This window comes from Melozone crissalis, unplaced genomic scaffold, assembly GCF_028551555.1.
Source record: "Melozone crissalis strain CALT ecotype California unplaced genomic scaffold, PUWL_Pcris_2 ptg000027l_1, whole genome shotgun sequence".
Classification (NCBI taxonomy): Eukaryota; Metazoa; Chordata; class Aves; order Passeriformes; family Passerellidae; genus Melozone; species Melozone crissalis.
The window spans coordinates 15355588-15374869 of NW_026535805.1; the positions used below are offsets into that span (position 1 = coordinate 15355588).

A 19282-nucleotide genomic window follows, 5' to 3' on the forward strand; every position below is an offset into this window, starting at 1 on the left:
CCTACATTACACTGTGCATGTCTTTAGGTGGCTATTCAGCAAATGAGAACTCATCTCACACAGTAATAACCCCTTAGTACTTTGTGGCCAATTTGTATTTCCTGGGTTATTTTCCAGGTTGTTTGTCATTTCCCTGGTGTGGTTCATTGCACGGTTTCATAAATTCTTAAGTGATATAGCTCTGAATGTCCAAACCAAAGACAATTTAAATGGCTTTATCAGGATGCTTAAGTGCCTCTTCCTGTTAAGTTTTCTTTATTTGCAGCTATCTGCAGTGTCTGTTAGAATCAGTTTAGCACTTAGCACGTTGCAGTTTTCCCTGCTCCTTAGGGCTCTGCATGTGATAACTGCTTGTCTTTTAGTCCCCCAAGGCTAATGTCCTTACCATGTATTCCTTTGCAAACACTGCTTCTACCTTGCTGCTCCCACCTAGCCATTTCACTCCAACAATCCAAATGAGGTAACATAATAAAGCTACAGTTATTTGGATATGATGACCAATGCACTCTGTTGAAGGGATGCAGTTTCTTTTCAGAGCTGAAAAAGGGATTATATGTCCAAAACCACTGTGTTGTTGTTTTGTGTTTTTTTATCCTCTCAGCTCTGTCAGCTAGTCTAATAAATGATGATGTTTCTTTTTCCAAGCCCTGCTTTTGCTTCCTTGGTGCACCTTTATGTGAATGGAGCATGACTGGAAGATAGTTCAGCAGCCATCTGAGTTGGGAGAAGACAAAGCCAGTGACAGAACATAGGCCCCTTGGAGATTGCACCGAAAGTCTCAGGCTGCTCCTCAGTGGCAGGTCTGTGTTTCCTCTGCCCCTGACAATTGTTCTTACACTCTCTTTTCTGCCACACTGGCCCAGCTCACAACCTGGTAACCACAACCACAAAACAAAAGTATTTTCTAGCTGAATCAGTTTTCTCCTCAGATCCTTTCATGGCTGTTCCTTGGGTCATGGCAGAGAAGGTGATACAAAAGGAGGTGCTGTCTCTGCTTCTCCGGGCACAGTGACACAAAAACTCACCAATCTGAAGTATTTGTTATTGCTCTTAGTTTGAGTTACTGTGTCTAAATGGTGCAGTAGACAAACACTTCCTATTTCTAGATTTATGCCACATCTAAATAGTTGAACTGGCAAAATTTACAAGTGGAGGAGTGGTTTTGATAGCTTATTTTCTCAGCTCCCTAGAATGAAGAATATAGCAAAATGTCAACTCTTTCTGGTAAAATTGGCTGAACTTCAGCTTTTGACAGTCTAACAGGCTATTGTGGTATGAATATTTTACATTTATAGCCAACATGCAAAGTCTCTGAGCACAGATTAGGTTTTCATTAATACAGCTATATATCTTCTTGCCACAGTGCATCAAAGTTCCCTATCCCTCATGAGGGAATCAAATAGGAGCTCAATTTCTTTCTTATTCTGAAGGTATAGAAAATATTTCTGGGACGTGTCTTAGTTCTGTTTCTTTTTCCCATTCTTAAAATAACAAAGTATTTTAAAGTATTTTATTTCAAAGCAACTTTCATTTTACAATAGTAAGTCTGTATTGGAAGGCTACAAAACATACTCTATGCGGTATCTCTAGTTAGATCAGAGTTAACTATTTAAATATGGAAATACATTTAAATATGGAAATACATTTGATATCTGCAAAGTTAAAGCTTATATTTAAGTAATAAATGAAATTCATGAACCTGGAAAAACAAGCTAGCCATACAATTAGTCTTTTGAATAAAATACCACACAGATGAATGAGAATTAAGGTGGTGCTTATGCTATAACACTAGGCTTAATCCTGTGCCCTTTGTCTTAGTGGAGATGAATAAATTGTGAATTAAGATCAGTCCCCCAGACCTTAACTTTATTCCCACTGAAATTCTGAAGTTAACCTGAGCAGGTAGTGGGGTCAGACTTGTAAAGTAAAATCCTGAACATGGTAACGGGACTTGTTATGGAAGATGATTTTCTCCCTTATATCCTACTGTAAATTTAAAAGGATAGTGTTACATCAGTTATCCAAACATAATCTTCACAAGCAGATGGTCTACAATTTTTTTTAATAAATGAAGATTTGCATTCTGAAGAAAGTAGAATGATCAGAAGTGCTTAGATTTTCTATACCCAGGTTCATTTTGTTTTTGATTATTACTAACTTAGTGAGTACAGCAACATTTTCATGCCCAAATAATCTTGACAGGTGATAGAAAAGGAAGTAGTTGTGCTACTCATGAGCTAGGAAGATTTTTCTAAGTATTAAAAAGTACTATATCATGCCTCAAATGATTAAGGGCCCTATATGATCATTCAGATGTATAACCTTTAGTTCCTTCTCTCATCCCAAGGTTAACTACTTCTGTGTCATGGTTGACATCTTTGTAAAATACACTCTGGGCTTATTTATCTCTGCTATGGCCTTTATACTCTTAAATTGCATGTTATGATATGGCAAACAACAAAGTAAGAGCTATTTTTTAAAGGTTAACTCCACAATATTGGTAACATGAATATAATTCCATTATTCAAGAGTCCCATTCAATTACAATTGTTGAAATGTCAGTTTGAAACCTTGAATTTGTTTTCCTCACAAATCTCTATTTTTAAATAGCTTCTAGATAACCACACTATCAGGGTGGCTCCCTTAAATATTGAATAATTATCAAGTAATCTTTTGCTTTTTCTAAGATCGGCAAAATGAACCTTCTGGGACATGTCAAAACCTGTCTCTTTGAGTATCCTTTCTTCTAATGAGGTCTAAAGCATTCTCAGTGGAGAACCACATAAATGACTATCTTAAATACTGTCTCTGAGCCTCCTACAAATGGTTTGTGATTCAAAGATCTTCTGAGGTAGGGATGTTATAAAGTAATTCCATGTCTTCAGTACCACTCACAGGTTTTTTCTTCTTTTCTTCGTAAGTGTGAAAAGTCAGTGATTTGATAGTATGTTATTGGGGATTTTTTTGGCATGGTATTAAAACATGGAAAGAACTTTCTCAAAAGAATAGAGAAAGAACAGAGAAGGGAAGAATGGAGTTTTAATAGCACTGATGTTCCCAACGTCATTGCTTTTGCTTCTTGTGAGAGCAATTCCACTGGAATTTTTTTCAGTACTCCAGAAATCCCTCATTTCCCAATTTCAGTCTGCTGGCTGACACATTCTAGGCTCCAGAGGAAGGTCTTGGAGATGGAATGTCTTCTTCTGAGGAAGCAGACTCTCTTTGCTCTTTTTCAAGGGGCTCTTGAGCTTGGCTCAGCTTTCAGTGGCGAGCCCCTGCTGCCTGTGGAGCACGGGGAGAAGTACTCATGGCAACCCATGTTGCTAGGCAGATGGATGATTGTGTTTTGTTCCTGCTGCCGTGTTCTTGGGGATCCTGGCTTCACTTCCAGATATAATTAATGGTAATAAAGTCTGAAGGTTAAAATATATGGATCTCTAGGGCCATTTCTGTGCCTGGGTGGGATGGGGAGCAGTATCCGGGCACTTACACATAAAAGAAAGAGCTTTTTTCTGGTGCAGCTCTTTAGGCATAGTCCCAGAGGCTGAGCACTGCCAGCAGCTCCTTGACATTGAAGAATATTGCTGCAGTAAAGAAATGCTTCCTTTTTCCTAGCAATTCATTTTTAATGTATGTTCAATTACTTTTCCTCAAATGCAGCTTTGTTGAAGCTGGACAGGAGGAGCTAAAGATCCATAGGATAGTAGCTGTACGTGAGCAGTAAGAGATATTTTCCAGGACAGTTCCAAAGCCATCCCATGGATTGAGAAGGGTTTGAGATGCTGCTGTCATCATCAGCCTTCAAACTTGATTTTCCCCCTTTCTTCCTTCAGTGTTTTACTTATGGACTCAGACAGCCACTGAGCTTTTTCCATCCAAAAGAACATCTCACCCTTCCTGCCTTCCCCTCTACTTCCTCCTCTCTTCTAATTGCAGGGTCCAACTTCCTGGATGTGCTGATTGAGATGCATGTCAGATCCTTTTCTGAGTTTCTTAATAGGGCAGAACACTATTCACTTTTTGATGGATTGTATTTTCCCTACCTCTGTGACTCATATTTGCTCTCAGTGAATGGCAGAGCCAGCACAAGGTAGAAGGAAGATATGCAGCCAGCAGGAGGGAAGGAAGGAAGGAGAGGACTTGGATCTTCTCCTTTCAGCACTGGTGAACTCCATATGTGTGAAGGAATGATACGCTGACATTTTGTTTAAGAGGTCAGATTTTGGGCTTCTAGGTTTATTATTTATATTTAAAAATTAAGCCAATTTATGCACTTTTATGTATAATTTATGTACGTTTTGCTGTTCTGTAGGTGAGAATAGGAAGAATTATTTTTTTGAAAGAAAGCAAAATTATGACAGGTAAGGTTAATCCAAATATACCAGCAGCCTGGAAGAGGTCAGTGGTAGAGGAAATAATGGAGGGCATGCCTGTATGTCTGTCTCTGCCTACTCTGTTAGGCTTCTCTTCATCTACTCCAAGCATAGGATCAAAGCCTGCAGTTACAAAGAGAACAAGCCAGAGGAGAAGCTGTCTTCCCCTCCTACACATGAAGGAAAGAGGTAACTGCTCTCAAGTGCAATTTACCTAAATTCTTTAGGGAAAGACACAGTATAGGCAAGGAACAACAGAGTCTTTTTCTCATTTTTATCTGGTTACTGTGTAACATTTGGTGAACAGCTAATGTTTAGATAATACTCTGTTTTGAAGAGTCTGTTTCTGAGTCATTGAAATCAGCTGCTGATCCCAGAGGAAGAGTGGAATGAAGGGTACACTTGGGTCATTCATGTCACACTGGTAAAAAAGGGTACAGTGACATGGAAACACCTGCTAAACAGCACAGCTGTACCCATTTCGCTGCAGAGGAGCTATAGGTAAGAGCCCTGCCACAAAATCATAGTTATCCACCAACTTTCTCCGTGAAGGACAAATGAACAGACTTCTTTGTGCCTTCAATTATGTGGTCCCCAAGGACCCACAGAGGGAGTCCTATAGTGAAGGTCTTTGGCAAATGTTTGGAGCAAAGATGTATTGAGATGCTTGCAGTCCTGAAGCCATGGGGGGACACAGCTTTGTAGGATGTTATTAAACCTCCTTGATCTCCTCTCTCTTACATCACTTCTCCCAGTTTAGACCTGTTTTTATTGCTGAATAACATTTCTGAACATATGCACGGAGAATATGCAAAATGTGTGATAGGACCCTGATAGCTGAGAGGAATGTATGTGATGAAATTAGGAGTGGAGGTACGGGAACCTTATGTCTATGAGACTTCAGTGGATTCACGCTTTATATCAACGATGCTGGATTCTTTTATAATTTTCCTGAGATATCTTCTGACATTTTTAAAATGAAAAATCACAATTTTAAAAGGGTATGTTCTCTTCAGAGAAGCTCTGTAAAGATCTTGCATGCAGCAGCTGATATTTCAAGCTGTTGAATTAGTAGTTCTGGGTTTCCTTTTGTACTTGTCTGTGCCAAAATGTGATTAGTTGTTTCAGCCCACTCATACCCATGGTTTGAGGTATCTGTGCATTAAGTTAAAAGGGAAACAGCTATATGGTTGAGGTCCATACGTGAGGTATTTGATCTGCATTATAATTGTTAACATTTTTTTCCCTACACAGATTTTTTCAAGATACATTGCCAGGAAATTTTAAAGCAGTGAATTCTCATTTTGAAATGCTTTCTCTTTCAGTATTTTGTTCTGCTCTTGGAGACAGGCAAGACACTAAAGCCTGATGTGTTAGGAATTGGGAGAATAAGGATACTTGGCTGCATGCTGCTGGAAGCAAAAGGAAACTCTAGGCTAGAGTGGGCAATGCAAATGAAGCACTTTGATTTACAGTAATTGTCCCGAGTGGAATTTCAACAGCACAGGCAGGACAGTGCAAAAAGCTGTTTGCTGAAATTTGTATGAGCTCTGAGTCAGTGAAGGTTCTGTACCTAGGCTAAAGTTATCAAACTTAACAAGTTTGATGTGAACATCCAGGATTTGAGCAAGGCCTTTATATACTCACAACAACACTTTCCCCAAGGAGCTGTTCCAGCAGCTCACGAGGGCCAGAACCAGCAGCTACTACAGCATGTAGATGTTGTGGTGTAAATGACATCTCATAGCTGTGGTACATTTCACAATTTCCCCTTCCTTCATCAGCATCAGCACACTGCTTTTTTTACCATCTCTCTTGGAGGACACAAAGTTTAGTGCCTGTCAATGAGGAAAGCCAAGTGCAAGCCCTGGAGAAATTGCTGGGAAGATGTTAGAGGTGGATGCCCAAGTGGAGTTATTGTCTTACCATGTCACAGTTGCAGTGACTCACTTCCTTTCAAAATCTACTATGAACATGCAATAATCTCAATAAATATGCACAATATGCAATACTTGTATTTATTTTAAAACTAAGAGTTGTTAATATTTTGGGCATGGATTTGTCATGAAAACCCAAGTAACTAGAACAGGATTATATTAAGGTTTTTTTTAGGAATATGTAGTAAATACTTTGAATTAGTGTAGCATTTGCAGAAGAGCTATAAGTGTCCTATGATGTGTGATGTGGAAATTATATAAGAAATCTAATGCTGGGCACAGTATTTAAAAACATTAAATTCTACATTTGAGGTAGAGGAGAGAAGAGGTAAGAGAGGTGCATCCTTGCCAAAACAATGTATTTTGCACTTTTCTCCAGCTTCAAACATGTGACTGACCCACCACCATAGACCTCAAACCAGGAAAGACAAGTTTTCTATGTGGAGGGGTTAAGGGAATAAGAAATAGGACCCCTGTAAGACTGAAAGATAAAGTTTTTTTCTTCTGCTGCTGCATCCTCTAAATTCGTCTGCCATGCTATTCTCACCAAAATTTCTGTTAGCAATTTGAGAAAAAACAAATCTGTACTCCTGTAGTCAAACATGTAGTTTGAAATATTTAGTTACTTTAATAAACTGCTCAAGTCAGTAGATAACCTTTCGGAGGGATCAGCTTTGTTAGAGAGCATAATCAGCTGTTTTCCCAACAGAGTAAAGATGTATTCTCTTGGGTATCTATTATACCCTCTTTACTCTGAGCCATGTTCAATAAAAAATGCAAAAATAAGTGGCTGAAAGGCAAATAGCAAATGTTAAAATGTTCTAAAAAAGTGATTTATTTTTTTTTAAATCAAAGAAGCTCTGTTTGTTCTCCATGTGTTTTTTTAAATTTCAGGCTTTGCTTCCATGAATACTGAGAACATCATTAACTGTTTGTTTGAGAGATGGAATTGAGTGTGCGAGGAGGAGTCATCCACGCGGGCTTTGCAAAACCGAACATCTGACAAACAGGCACCTGCTGTAGTGAGGACAAGGTTTTAGCTCTAGGAATTTCATAAATATTTATTTTCTAGGAATATATGGTTGCATCTTGTCAGAATATTAATATTTGTATTTTTTTCTACTTTCACAGTTGTTTTAGAGTCAGAAGACCCAGGCATCGCAAGCCTGTCTGCTAAAACTCACAGCTAAATTTAAACTACACAGTTTTGTTTAATATCACTAAGAAAGAATATTTTAGCTGTTCTGGCGTGATGGCATTTAGAATAAAATGTTCTTTCACTTTCTAAAGCTCAGACATGTAAATCTCCGCAATTGCTGGGGAAAGCTGCATTTTGAAGAGACACGGAGTCCTTTGCAGAGGCAGGTTGAAGGGGTTCGCTCGATGGCTACCTGGAAGGGCGGAGAGGCGCAGTGGGGCCGTACCAGGGGCTCGGACACCCCGAGCCCGGCGGGGAGCGCCCGACCCCCGGCGCTGTGAGGACAGGGCCCGACAGGCCCGCGTCGCCATGGCGACAGCGCGGCGCTGCGGCCATGGCGGAGAGGGAGGAGAAGGGCGAGGGTAAGGCCGGGGCTCCCTCCGGCTCTGGCGCGGTGTGCGGACGGGCCGGGGACTCAGGCCTCGGGCGGCGGCGGCCCGGGCAGCCTGGACCGGGGCTGGTGCCAGGGCAGAGGCGCACGGACACGCACCAGGGGAAACACACATATATGCATACTGAAGTGCATACATACATACATACGTACATACATACATACACACACACACACGCGTTTGTGTGTGCGTGTGCGTGTGTATGTGTGCGTGTGTATTGCAGTCTTTGACATCCTCCCGAGGGGAAGACGCTGATATCTTTCCTCTGGTGCCCAGTGACAAGACCCGAGGGAAAGGCCTGAGGCTGTGCCAGAGCAGGTTTAGGTTGTGTATCAGGAGAAGGTTCTATATCCAGAGGGTGCCTGGGCACTGGAACAGCTCCCCGGGGACGGGGTCACAGCACCAGCCTGGCAGAGCTCAGGAAGTGTTGGGACAGTGCTCTCAGGCCCTTGGTGTGATCCTGTGCAGGGCCAGGAGTTGGACTCAGTGATCCTTGTCATCCCTTCCTGCTCAGCTCGTTCTGTGATTTTAGATATGTATGTGCACAAAGCTGTTTGTGCACATTGTGCATGGATGTGTGTGTATCAGCGTGTGTATATGAAATACACACACACACGTGCATATTTACACAAACAGAAATACACCCACGGACTGCCCATCCCCTTCACGGCGGCCATACCGCTGCCTCTCCCTCAGGGCAGGGGCTGCTCTGCAGCACTCCCTGCCACAGGGGGTGCCACCAGCCTCCTGTTGGTGCTGGCAGCCTTATGGTGGTGCTGCCAGCACACAGGGTATGCCCAGGCTGGATGGTGACAAGGCTGACCCCCCTGTCATGGCATGGGGTGGCTGCCAGAGCAGCTGTTGTTGGCTCATTGTGGCCCCTCGCAGTCGTTTCTGCATGCATTGGGCTCTCTCTGCCAGAAAAAAAGTAATCTGTGCTCTTGATAGCACCATGGCTTATTTTTAGAGGCCACTGCGCTCTACTTTATGGAGTGTTGCCAGAAATTCTATTTTATAGGCTAGAGGTAATTCCTTCTTCAAGGATATCTCAGTATCATTTCAAGGAAAACATATTTTCTATAAAGGCCACAATATTGTGACTTCCGAAATCCATCCTTTCTGTAACTAAACTTGTGTGTGTTGCAATAGTTTGCAAAGTCTCAACACTGTAGTTGAGACAATATAATCAATGGATTATTTAATACTTTTTAGGAAACAATGTCTGCTGCAGAAAAGTCTTGTCTAAGTGGTTGCTGTGGATGGTGCTAAATGACTAATTTCATTTTTGTAGAAGTATTTCTAGCTGCACTTTGCAACATAGATATCTTGAAGAAACTAAACAGTAAGATGTAGCTTCCTTGAGGACTGCTCTTAAAGTGTTTTTTTTTTTTTTTTTAATATTGGTTTTAATTTTTGTTTAGTCTTGTGGAAGCCTATGTTTTGCATCTTTCTAGTGGTGCAAATGAAGCTGAGGCACAGTAGCAGAGGTGGATAGAAATGATAGGATAATAGCCTAGAAGTCTGCCAAACCATCTGAGATGAGGGAAGTAGTATTGGGAAGCCTGGTTCCATATATTTTGGGTACCCATATGAATAATATTGAGATTTTGTGCTGTTTTGACAGGCCACAGCCAGAAACTCTTGGAGAAGGAAGGTCATGGGGTTTTGATTGCTTGATTAAAGACTTTTAAGGCCTTTCTTTTTGTAGTTTCAAAATGAGAATACTTTTAAAGAAGTTTAATTATTGTATTACTAAAGACAGACTTTCAGTTTTTTTATGCTTCATGGTTTTTAACATTCTATAAAACACTATTCCCAGTAGAGTTTTAGATGCCATCTTCTAGAGGAGAATTGTAGTGTCATCCTAAACGACCTTGACCCATAAACTCCATCTCTGGCCTGACCAGTGGATCATGGGAAGTGACATGCTGGACTTTAGTTTCTTATCTGTAGGATGAGGACAATAACTCGTGTCACTGGGACAGTAGCTTCTGTCCCTCAGGAGAATCCCAGCCTGCTATTAGGCAAACCAGTTGTTTATTGCCTTACAAAGGTGCCTCATTACTGAAAACATGGCTGAGGACAGCTAACACTCAGTGTCTCATTAACAGAGGCAATCCCTTAGGATTAAGGCATTTAGACCACTTCAGAGTTGCTATTAGCCTTCCTGCTGATAGCAGTTAGAGGGTTAATTAGGATTCTCTGATTCTGGATTCACACATCCATTGTTCTTCCCTCCAGCAAGTACTCCACATCTATGCAAGCTGCAGGTTTAACTTTATTATGCTTCAAAGTAATACCATTAGTTGTATTGTCAAATAATTAGGCCTTAGGGTATTCCTCTTGGTGCTTTGCAGAGCTGTAATTCCACCAGCTTTCCTGGAAAGGTTTCCCTTAGGCCCTACTATTTCCAAGTTCAGTCTTCTTCGAAGTTGAAAAAAAATGCCTGCTTAAATGTTTTACAGATATACATGATGTACACAAAGAAAAACAGTGGGAGGCCAAATCCTGCTACCTCTTGTACGTGTTACTCACATGAGTATTCCCCTCCAGCTTATGCAAATGTTGCAAATAGAATCTTGTATGTGCATAAGTGTCAATGGGACCATGCCCATACTGTATGTAGCTACATGTTTTATGTCTGAATTTATATCCCTGCGTTTGTGCTTTCAACAACGTTTAATGTTTTTTCTTCACACCCATCTGATTACTCTAGAATATTTGTTTAATCTTTCACTTTTGTACATTCATCTCTATCTTCCCTCCTATAATTTGGTTTCTTTCCCCTTTTCTGCTGCTTAATTCAATCTGTCTGTTCTTCCATTTGCTCTCAGATACTGTCTTTGTAATTTGACATAACATGTCAGATTTTCTAAGTTTTAATACCTCTGAACTCAGTACTGATGTTGCTAGAACCTGAAAGCAAAATGTCAGACTGGTAGTGCCTCAAGTACAACTAGACTGAAGACAAATTATTCTCCATCTGGGATTTAAGAAATCACATGAAAGTACATAAAGGAGAAAACGCTTCAGTGTTCCTGTATCATTATGGAAATGTTATGTAATTGATCAGTATTAGAGTTTTTCAAAGACCATATTCTTTGTGCCAGATAGGGCATATTTAAAATGCCATTAATAAGTCATGAATTTTAATCCAAAGGGAAGTATATTGAGTAGTATCTGAGCTGCTACTTCACCCACTTACACCTGTATGGAACCAAATGCCTGGTTGTGGATAAGAGGTGTCCCCAGAAAGTTGTTTGGCTCTGCTGTGAAGACCTATGGAGAGTAACAGTTCTGCAAGGATGGTTTTCTCTGGTAAATGATTAGTAGTTGTTCTAGGTAGCAATTTGTAATCAGGCCTCACAAAACCTCTCCGTGCCACGGATGAAGACACACCGTCATGTGGATCTTGGGAAAGAGTTTTCACTCCTGTTTTAGTATGTAAATACAGTAACAGTGTGTTCAGTCATACATACATGTCTGCTCTTTGCCTGGCCCAGTTTGCTGCCTGGCATACTGGTGAAATCAGAGATACTGGAGGTGACATTTGGGGAGAGCTAGTTATGCATGTAACCACTCCCCTCTTTCAAAGCAGCAGTTACACCTGTATCCCCTGCCCTGCTGAATCTCCTCGTGCCTGGAAAGAGGATCTAAACCTTCCTGTCCACATCGCCTCACCTGGCTTTGCCTGCCTTTTGTAGTGCTAGAGATACTGAAAATGTGCTATCACTGCTCATTCTGTTTTAATGCTTTGAGTCAAAGCTGAGAGAGCCTTGTAGCTGCTGTGAGCACTGTAGGCAGTCATAACCATTAATTCTGCTTGGAGCACTCTTAATTAACATGAAAGTTTCAAACCCAACACAGAAAAGCACTTAAGCTGTGCACGACTTAGGGGAATCCCACTGAAAGGGAGGATGCACGTGATGCTGAAGCATGTGAGTTCTTTAAGAACATCTAATACTGAGGATTTTAAAATGTATTTTTGAGAGTTTCACAAATGAGCACCAGCATTTCAAAGGTACAAAAGCTCTGAATTAAACACAATAAACCTCCAGGCTAAAGTAGTCCATCAGAAAAAATATCTCTAGTTTAAAAAGTGGCCGTGTTTAATTTATGAGGAAAAAATACAAAATTAGTATGAGCTGTTAAAAATAAGTAGCTTTCATAGGGCTCAAGCAAGAAGTATTTCAGCTTTAGAAGAAAATCTGAATATATAAGATTACTTAGGAAATCAGTGTGCAGTTTTATCACAGTGGAATTTATAGATGAACACTTTGAATATTTTTATATTCTCTTGTTGACATTGCTGTAAGAAATTACATGAGAAGAAAAGTTTATAGTCTTTATTAGACTGTAATGCACCTTGACATGCACCCTGACATCAATCTGATTCATGTTTTAATATTTGTACTTATTTGAGAATGAAACAAAAAATAAACTATGTCAATCTCCCATGACAAACACAGGTTGTAGATCTGAACCTGTTGGCTATACTCCCACAGCAGAAATTGATCTCAAATGATGTAGAATAGGTAATTGCAGATTGACAGGTTTCTTGTTTCCATGGTGCATAAAATGGCAGAAATTTTTTAGTTTGGTTCTACTTCTAACTGATTTAGTGCATAAAAAATTGGATGGTGTGCAAAGAAAGGCTTTAAACTTTTTTGTCTTTTCAACAATGCCAACCAGTGAGCTTGAGAACTCCCACAAATTATCTTTCCAACAATAGTTAACATGTTATTAAGAATTTCCATGTCTACATACTAATTACTCTGAGATCTGAGGGGTTGGGAGGTTTTTTTCAGCTTAGCAGTACCTGTATTTTGTGTGAACAGATAATGCTTTGTTGCTATTGGCAGTAAAATGTTTTGGGCAAAAGATTGTGGAAGGAAAATGGTTTTTTGGATAACAGAAATGTGACATGACCCTGTTGTCAGAGCCAGTGTTTAGCCCCCAGCTGGGAGGTGGCCATGCAGACAGGGGTGTTGGTAAAAGCTCTTGGCACAGGGAGGGGCTGGAGGTCCCACACCAACCTCAGGACTGTGTGCTGCCTGATGGGTAAAAATACCTAATGCCATTTTTATAAATGGCCTTAAATTGTCAATGCCCAACTTTAAGAAAATACAGACTCCCAACTTTTTGCAAATGTATTGTCTTTGCTGTTCAGTGTTGCTGTTCAATGCTGTTCAAGGTGTGGGTAGGATGTGACAAGACTTATGCATGTGACATTGGAAGGGATATTCTTGAATCCAGCCTAGGGCTGTACAGAGTCATAACCTTCAAAAGCTCTCCAAGTACCATCTTAAAAATGGTAAGGATTATTGTGTCACTGGTGTAAGCTCACAGGAGGTTCTGCTTCTGGATGGTCAGGAAAATTAGAAATGAGCTCTGAAGTTCATTTTTGAACAGCTTGCGCACTTCTTTTCCAAGTTTGCTAACTTTTTCCTTTAGCTTAGCCTGCCTGAAATGATGAATGCCAGAAGTGTCTTATTCCCTATTGATGTTAAATGTATATGTCAGTTGTCAGCTGAAATGCTGTTCAAATTCAGAATATTACTCTTAGGTAAACAGAAAGAAAATTGGAGGTTTGTATTCATTCATGGTATGTAAAGGAAGTGATTTAGCACTGTAAGCGATACTTTCAAGGCAGTGCCTTAAAAGCCAAGCAGCTGCAGCAGCAAACCCCTGTAATTCCTGCCATTTTGTTTCACTCTAACAGTCTTCCTTTGCTTGGGCAAAGAGAGTACTGCAGATAGAATTGCAACCAGTCCAGAAACTATTTTTTTAAACTCATTTAAGACACCAAATTGAAGGGTTTCTGAGATATTACATAATAACAGCCTGTATTAAGTCATACTTAAACCCCTCATTCTACCATTATGTTGCAGATTCAAAAGAAGAACATTTACATACTGCTCTGTTCTAGTGCAGTACTGTAGTACTGCAGTTAAACTTCATAATGTCATATGTTTACAATAAATAACTTCTCAGATCCAGTTGATTCTGGTGCCTGGTTCTGGACCACTGATTGTGTGCAAAGGCAGTTCAGGAGGAGTATTCAATTTACGAGATATTTGCTGCTGCCACACATACAATCAAGTGTGCATTGTCAGTGACAAGTGACAGGGTTCCCTGTTGGGACTGTCCCACAGGGACATCCTTGGCAGAGTGAGCTGCTTTAGTGGGTCCCACAGCAGCGTGTGCATCGTCACATTTTGGTGGAACTTGGTCTGGTGCATATGTGGGTGTCAGGGTTGTTCTTTGCAGCTCTGCCATCTGCTTGTGGGGCCAGCACTGTGGAGAGTGCAGGAGAAATGGAGACACATGACAGATGCCTTCTGTGACTGCACAGCACAGCAGCAGACCTGTGCTCTGCCAGTGTCACAGCCTGTGGAAGATGCTCTTTTTCAGCTGCAGCTGCAGATACAGCAAGACTCAGCATCACCAGGAGAGCTATATATCCTCACAGGGTAGGTTGCTGTTGGGGATGAAAGAGGATGTAAGTATGGGCTAGACATAGCTCTTTCATTGCATCCCAGGTGTGCCTGAGATGAGGGATATAGAACAAATTGCAATGAGATTACTGTTTTGCCAGCTCTGAGCTGCCACAAGAGTGCTGGCTGGTGCAACTGCCAGAGTTGTGATTTCAGGGATGTGTGAGACATTCCTAATGGAGATTTATGCTGAATTTATCTCTGCCTTGTGAAAAGGGACACTGCATGCAGCTGGTATTGACTTTAAAAAGTATCACTTATTCTTTGCAGGCTAACTAATGTCGAGCACTGACATTTCTTTCACTTTATTGAAGGAAGGACAACATCATGAGGTATGAGATAATCACTGCATATTACCTATGAATCACAGGTGTGCAGAAAGCAATCCAGATCTCTGCATAGAATGGACTTCCTTGCTTTCTTTGGATGATTCTCCAGTCATCACATCACATCATCTGCTTCACATCTCTTCAAGAGAAGATCTTTTGTATTAAAAGCATTTCCCCCATCATTCTGCAAGTTAGTGTGACAAAGCATGTTGTTTCACTGCCCTCAGTGTTGGCTGCATGCAATAGCAACTGTTTGGCAGCTTGTCTGTGGACACCGGGGAGCAGGAGAGCTTTGCAGTTAGAGCTGGACCTGTGCAAATGACCCCACGTTTAGCCCCTAGCTGACTAGCTGCAAAATGAGGCTGTGCTTTGCTGGCTGAATTTCAGGTCATAATTGAGACCAAATATGTCCAATTTGAATACATGGTTCTTTTTAAGAGTCCTTATTGTGTGCTGCTTACAAAGTAATAATTTGCAACAGTTGTGGGGCCTGTGAAACAAGTAATGTGGCTATGTCTGACTGCTTGGGAAGAGAAGACAGGCAGGGCCAGGTCCTGAGAGCTGCAGTGGAACATTTCATGCTATGCCTCTATTGTTGCTTTAAAAATGTTACAGCTACTTCTGGCATAAAATTTTTGACAGCTTATCAAATGAAAATATGTGTCTCTGTAATCCATGAGTCAGTAGCTTTTTCTGTCCTGTAATACCACTGTAACTTTCCCATTCCAAGGTCTTGAGGCCCATGTCATCAAACTTTCTTCCAAAAAGTGCAAAAAGGCTAAATGGGCTTGAGGAAAAAAGAATCTGTTTCAACATTTGACCAAATACTAGGGTGAAAAAAGAAGAAACTGGCTTTTCTGCAAGGTCTCTGCAACAACAAATGCAGAAAGTGTGGGCAAGCAGGCTTGTGTGAAATCTGGGAAGAGAGAAATCCCCAGGGCAAGGGTAGGTGCTGCTGTATTTTGAAAGATGCTCAGGAGGGCTGCCAAGTGCTTCTGCTGTAAGTAATGACGACTCCAGATTCATTCAAACTCTAAGAGATTATCCCTAATTTTTATTTGAGGTTTGAGCTTACACAGAGCAGCCACTACACACATTCCTTCTGTTTCCCAGTGTTATGTATTCTCCAGAGGGTATAGACAATAAGATGTATGTTACAGTTCACAGCATGACCCTGCACTATTTACAACAGGAGTGAGGTGACAGTGGGTCAGGACACAAGGAATAAGGTGCTTAAGAAGATCAGATCAGAGCATTAGCTCTCACTGTTGAGTATTTCAGAGCTCAGAAAGATTTTGTACTCATGGTGATAAAAGTCTTTAAGCTGTAGCTACAGGGAAAGGTGCAAGACTGAGCTATGAAGTGACACAGCAAGTGTTTGTCACTGGGTATGAGCTGTGGTACCCCCAGCAAGGGACCATGGGGCATGGCAGGAGGACCTCAGGTCTGCAGCACCATGGAGCCGGAGCAGAGCAACGGTAAATTGCAGTAAATTGGAGCTGGAGAAGGGCTGGGTATTTGCTTGTGCACTTCCTTGCTGCTTAAAGGAGGTAATCACAATAATCTCCCTCCCCAGTGCCATCCTGGCTAGTCAAAACAGAGAGCAGAAAACCTTCCTCTGCAGCTGCATATGTGGGAATGCAACTTGTATTGCATTTTCTGGTGGAAAGGTTTCTGCCCACTATCACTAGCAAGGTAGTGGATGATGACCTCCACTGGAACATTTTCCTTGTAGATGTAAAAGGAGTACTCTAGAATGGCTTAAAAATTACTCATTAGAAAATGTATCAAAATGTCTTGCAGTTTCAACTGCCAATGGGCCAACTTTTCTGATTTTTTTTCCCTGGACATGCTGATAGGTCCAGAACACTTAATCAGCAGGAGAATCTGGAGCTATAGCCAAGTTCTGGCCCCAGCCTACCCATTTTCAAGACCTGGGCTAGCCCAACTCAGCTAGGTGCTGCTATGGGCCACTGCCTGAGCTTGTGGCAGCTCAGGAATCCCCACCAGAGCCTGTCTCATCTGAATTGCTTTGACCTGGAACATGATGCACGCTGCATCCCAAATGCATGGTCATACCAATGAGCCAGCCACTGCACCTCCATTTCTCCTCTTTGGCAGATGGGGATCAAATCACAAATTCATTCTGTGAAGTGCAAGTAGGGACACCTTCCACATCATCCTACCAAACAAACAAAACCAAAACCAAACCAAACCAAACCAAACCAAGCCAAGCCAAACCAAACCAAACCAAACCAAACCAAACCAAACCAAACCAAACCAAAAAACCCTTAACAAAGAACACCCACCTGGAAAAGAAAAGAAAAGAAAAGAAAAAAGAAAAGAAAAGAAAAGAAAAGAAAAGAAAAGAAAAGAAAAGAAAAGAAAAGAAAAGAAAAGAAGAAAAGAAAAAAAGAAAAAAAGAAAAAAGAAATCACTCATTGCTTCAGGTTTGAGAGGACTGAACTCCATCACAGTATAGGCAGGTAGTATTCCTTGATCATGTCCCAGGATTGCAGGCTTCTCTGCTGATGCTTCTGAAGAATGATGGTTCACTATCTACAGATATATATGCAGATATAGCATGTCTGCACAGATTGTGTACAGTGAAACACCAGGGCATATTTTGCTGAGCTTTTCCTGGGATACATGAGGTGCATGGATTGATACATACCTGTGGTGCATCACTCAGACTAGCTGCCTACAGGGGAATGATTTTTCCCAGTAGTGTAGTTCCCAGGACTGTATAGATTGAGCTTGCCCTCACCAACGAGGTGCTCAGGAACTCTTTGAGCAGCAGGAAGAAAGGATTTTCTTCTCCTTGCCTGTAGGGCAGGCACATGAAGAGAGCCAAAGATACAGAAAATTATGGTTTGTTGGTCCTCTCCAATATACAGACAATTTTGTTTTGGAGCAAGGTTCTCTTGAGGAATTTGCAGAGCTAGCAAGGGTATCCCTCATATTTTGCCCTTTTCCATTCTCATAGGCAAATGCATTACCTGTAGAAAGTCCAGGCAGTGCTTGTAGTACCACTGGGGCTTCATGCTGACATACTTTGCCATCTGCATCCCCTGGTTTCAAGAAACACAGAATTGAGAAATGCAGACTGAGGACAGAGGAAACAAACAGGATCCTGGTCAGGATATGGTAGTCAGGTTTAATAGAGCAGCTGTTGAAGGTGTTATATCATAATGACTCAGGGCAGACAGGTATCAATGATCAAGGGCTGAGGCTGCAGAGTGATCTCTGTGAACTGCAGTGGGCCCAGTCTGCCCAGCACAGACCAGGGGAAATAATGGCATCTTGCAGGAGCAGCCGGAAGTGACATCATTAAAGTGAGCTTGATAACCAACAGGAACGTGTACCATGAGGGAGGGAAATATTTTTCCTGCTGATGAACAGTCATGTCTGATTCAGAAGGGAGAGCAGTAGACAGGATTGTCCATGACTCCAGCACCTTTGGGGAGAGATAACGGGGACAAGAACTTTGTCAATGGTGGATATTCCCTTTCCAATCAGTGACATTTTAGTATGATCTGTGTTCAGGGGTAGTGTGAACTATGAGTTTAAACACCTTTAGAAATTCTAGGTGATGGAAGATGCTGACTATGGCTTCTTTCCGTGCTTGATGTGGCATTCTTCATGTCGTCTTTTGTTCTATATTACAGTGTCAAGTAGTTTAAGAATTTTTTGAGCAAGTAGAAGCTTGACTGCTTATCAAGGCAGCAATAGTTTCTACACTTTGTTTCTCAGCAGTTGAATGAGTGGTTAATTGCCCCATTAATTTTGTTCGTTTTGGTTCCCACTTGTATTGAAACATCTGAATCTGTGGTAGATTAGAATGCAGTGGCATTTGAAATGCCATCTACTGAACAGTCAAAACCCAGGGTAATACACAGAATATCTTGTTTCATTAGGTAAAAAAGTTACTGACTAGCAACTTGTAACTTCAGTAGTGGCTGCCAACTGACTAACACAAACTAGATATATTTTACAAATTGATGTATTAGTACATTTTTAAATGTCAAGGTTGAAATGCACAGTTGCTTTATAATGCTTTAATGAATTTGTATACTTCTAAAGGAAGTAAAGATATTTCCATTGAACTTGATCTGAATTCTTATTTTTTTTATTGCTATCAGAATTCTATAAAATAATTTCATTTTTGTAGCCAAAACTGAAGTCAAATAGTGCTTTCTTTTTACATCACTATTTTGCCCACGTTACAATTATCTTATGTAAAGGAAAAATTATCTTATGAAAGGAAAAATTGTGTTTAATATTTTTCTCTCAGAATATGAAGTAGCTTTTGCAGTTAACTTTTTCCACAGTCTTCATCAAACTGACAGCCTGTATTTTAATATCAGACATCAAATAATTTACCTGATTTTTTTAAAAGTCTATTTGCTGTTAGAGGCTTTTTTTTTAATTGTAGTTCACACTAGATGCCATGGAGGCATGCAAAGATCATTCTGATTGCTCCACTCTGAAGGCTCTGTTCTGTCTATCTGTCTTTTAAATATAGTCCCTTTATTTTTTTTTCTCTGTTGGTTTTC

The 19282-nt window shown here is 40.9% G+C and overlaps 1 protein-coding gene across 1 annotated transcript in view; it reads left to right on the forward strand.

Annotated features, from left to right (window-relative positions):
* Positions 1–7725: 7725 nt before the first annotated feature.
* The window catches only part of EFCAB2 (EF-hand calcium binding domain 2), a 28361-nt gene continuing 16804 nt past the window's right edge, over positions 7726–19282 (forward strand). The window contains exon 1 of the mRNA XM_054279882.1: positions 7726–7870. Coding sequence (XP_054135857.1) covers positions 7843–7870 — 28 coding nt within the window. The 5' untranslated portion in view covers positions 7726–7842. The remainder of the gene's footprint in view (positions 7871–19282) is intronic.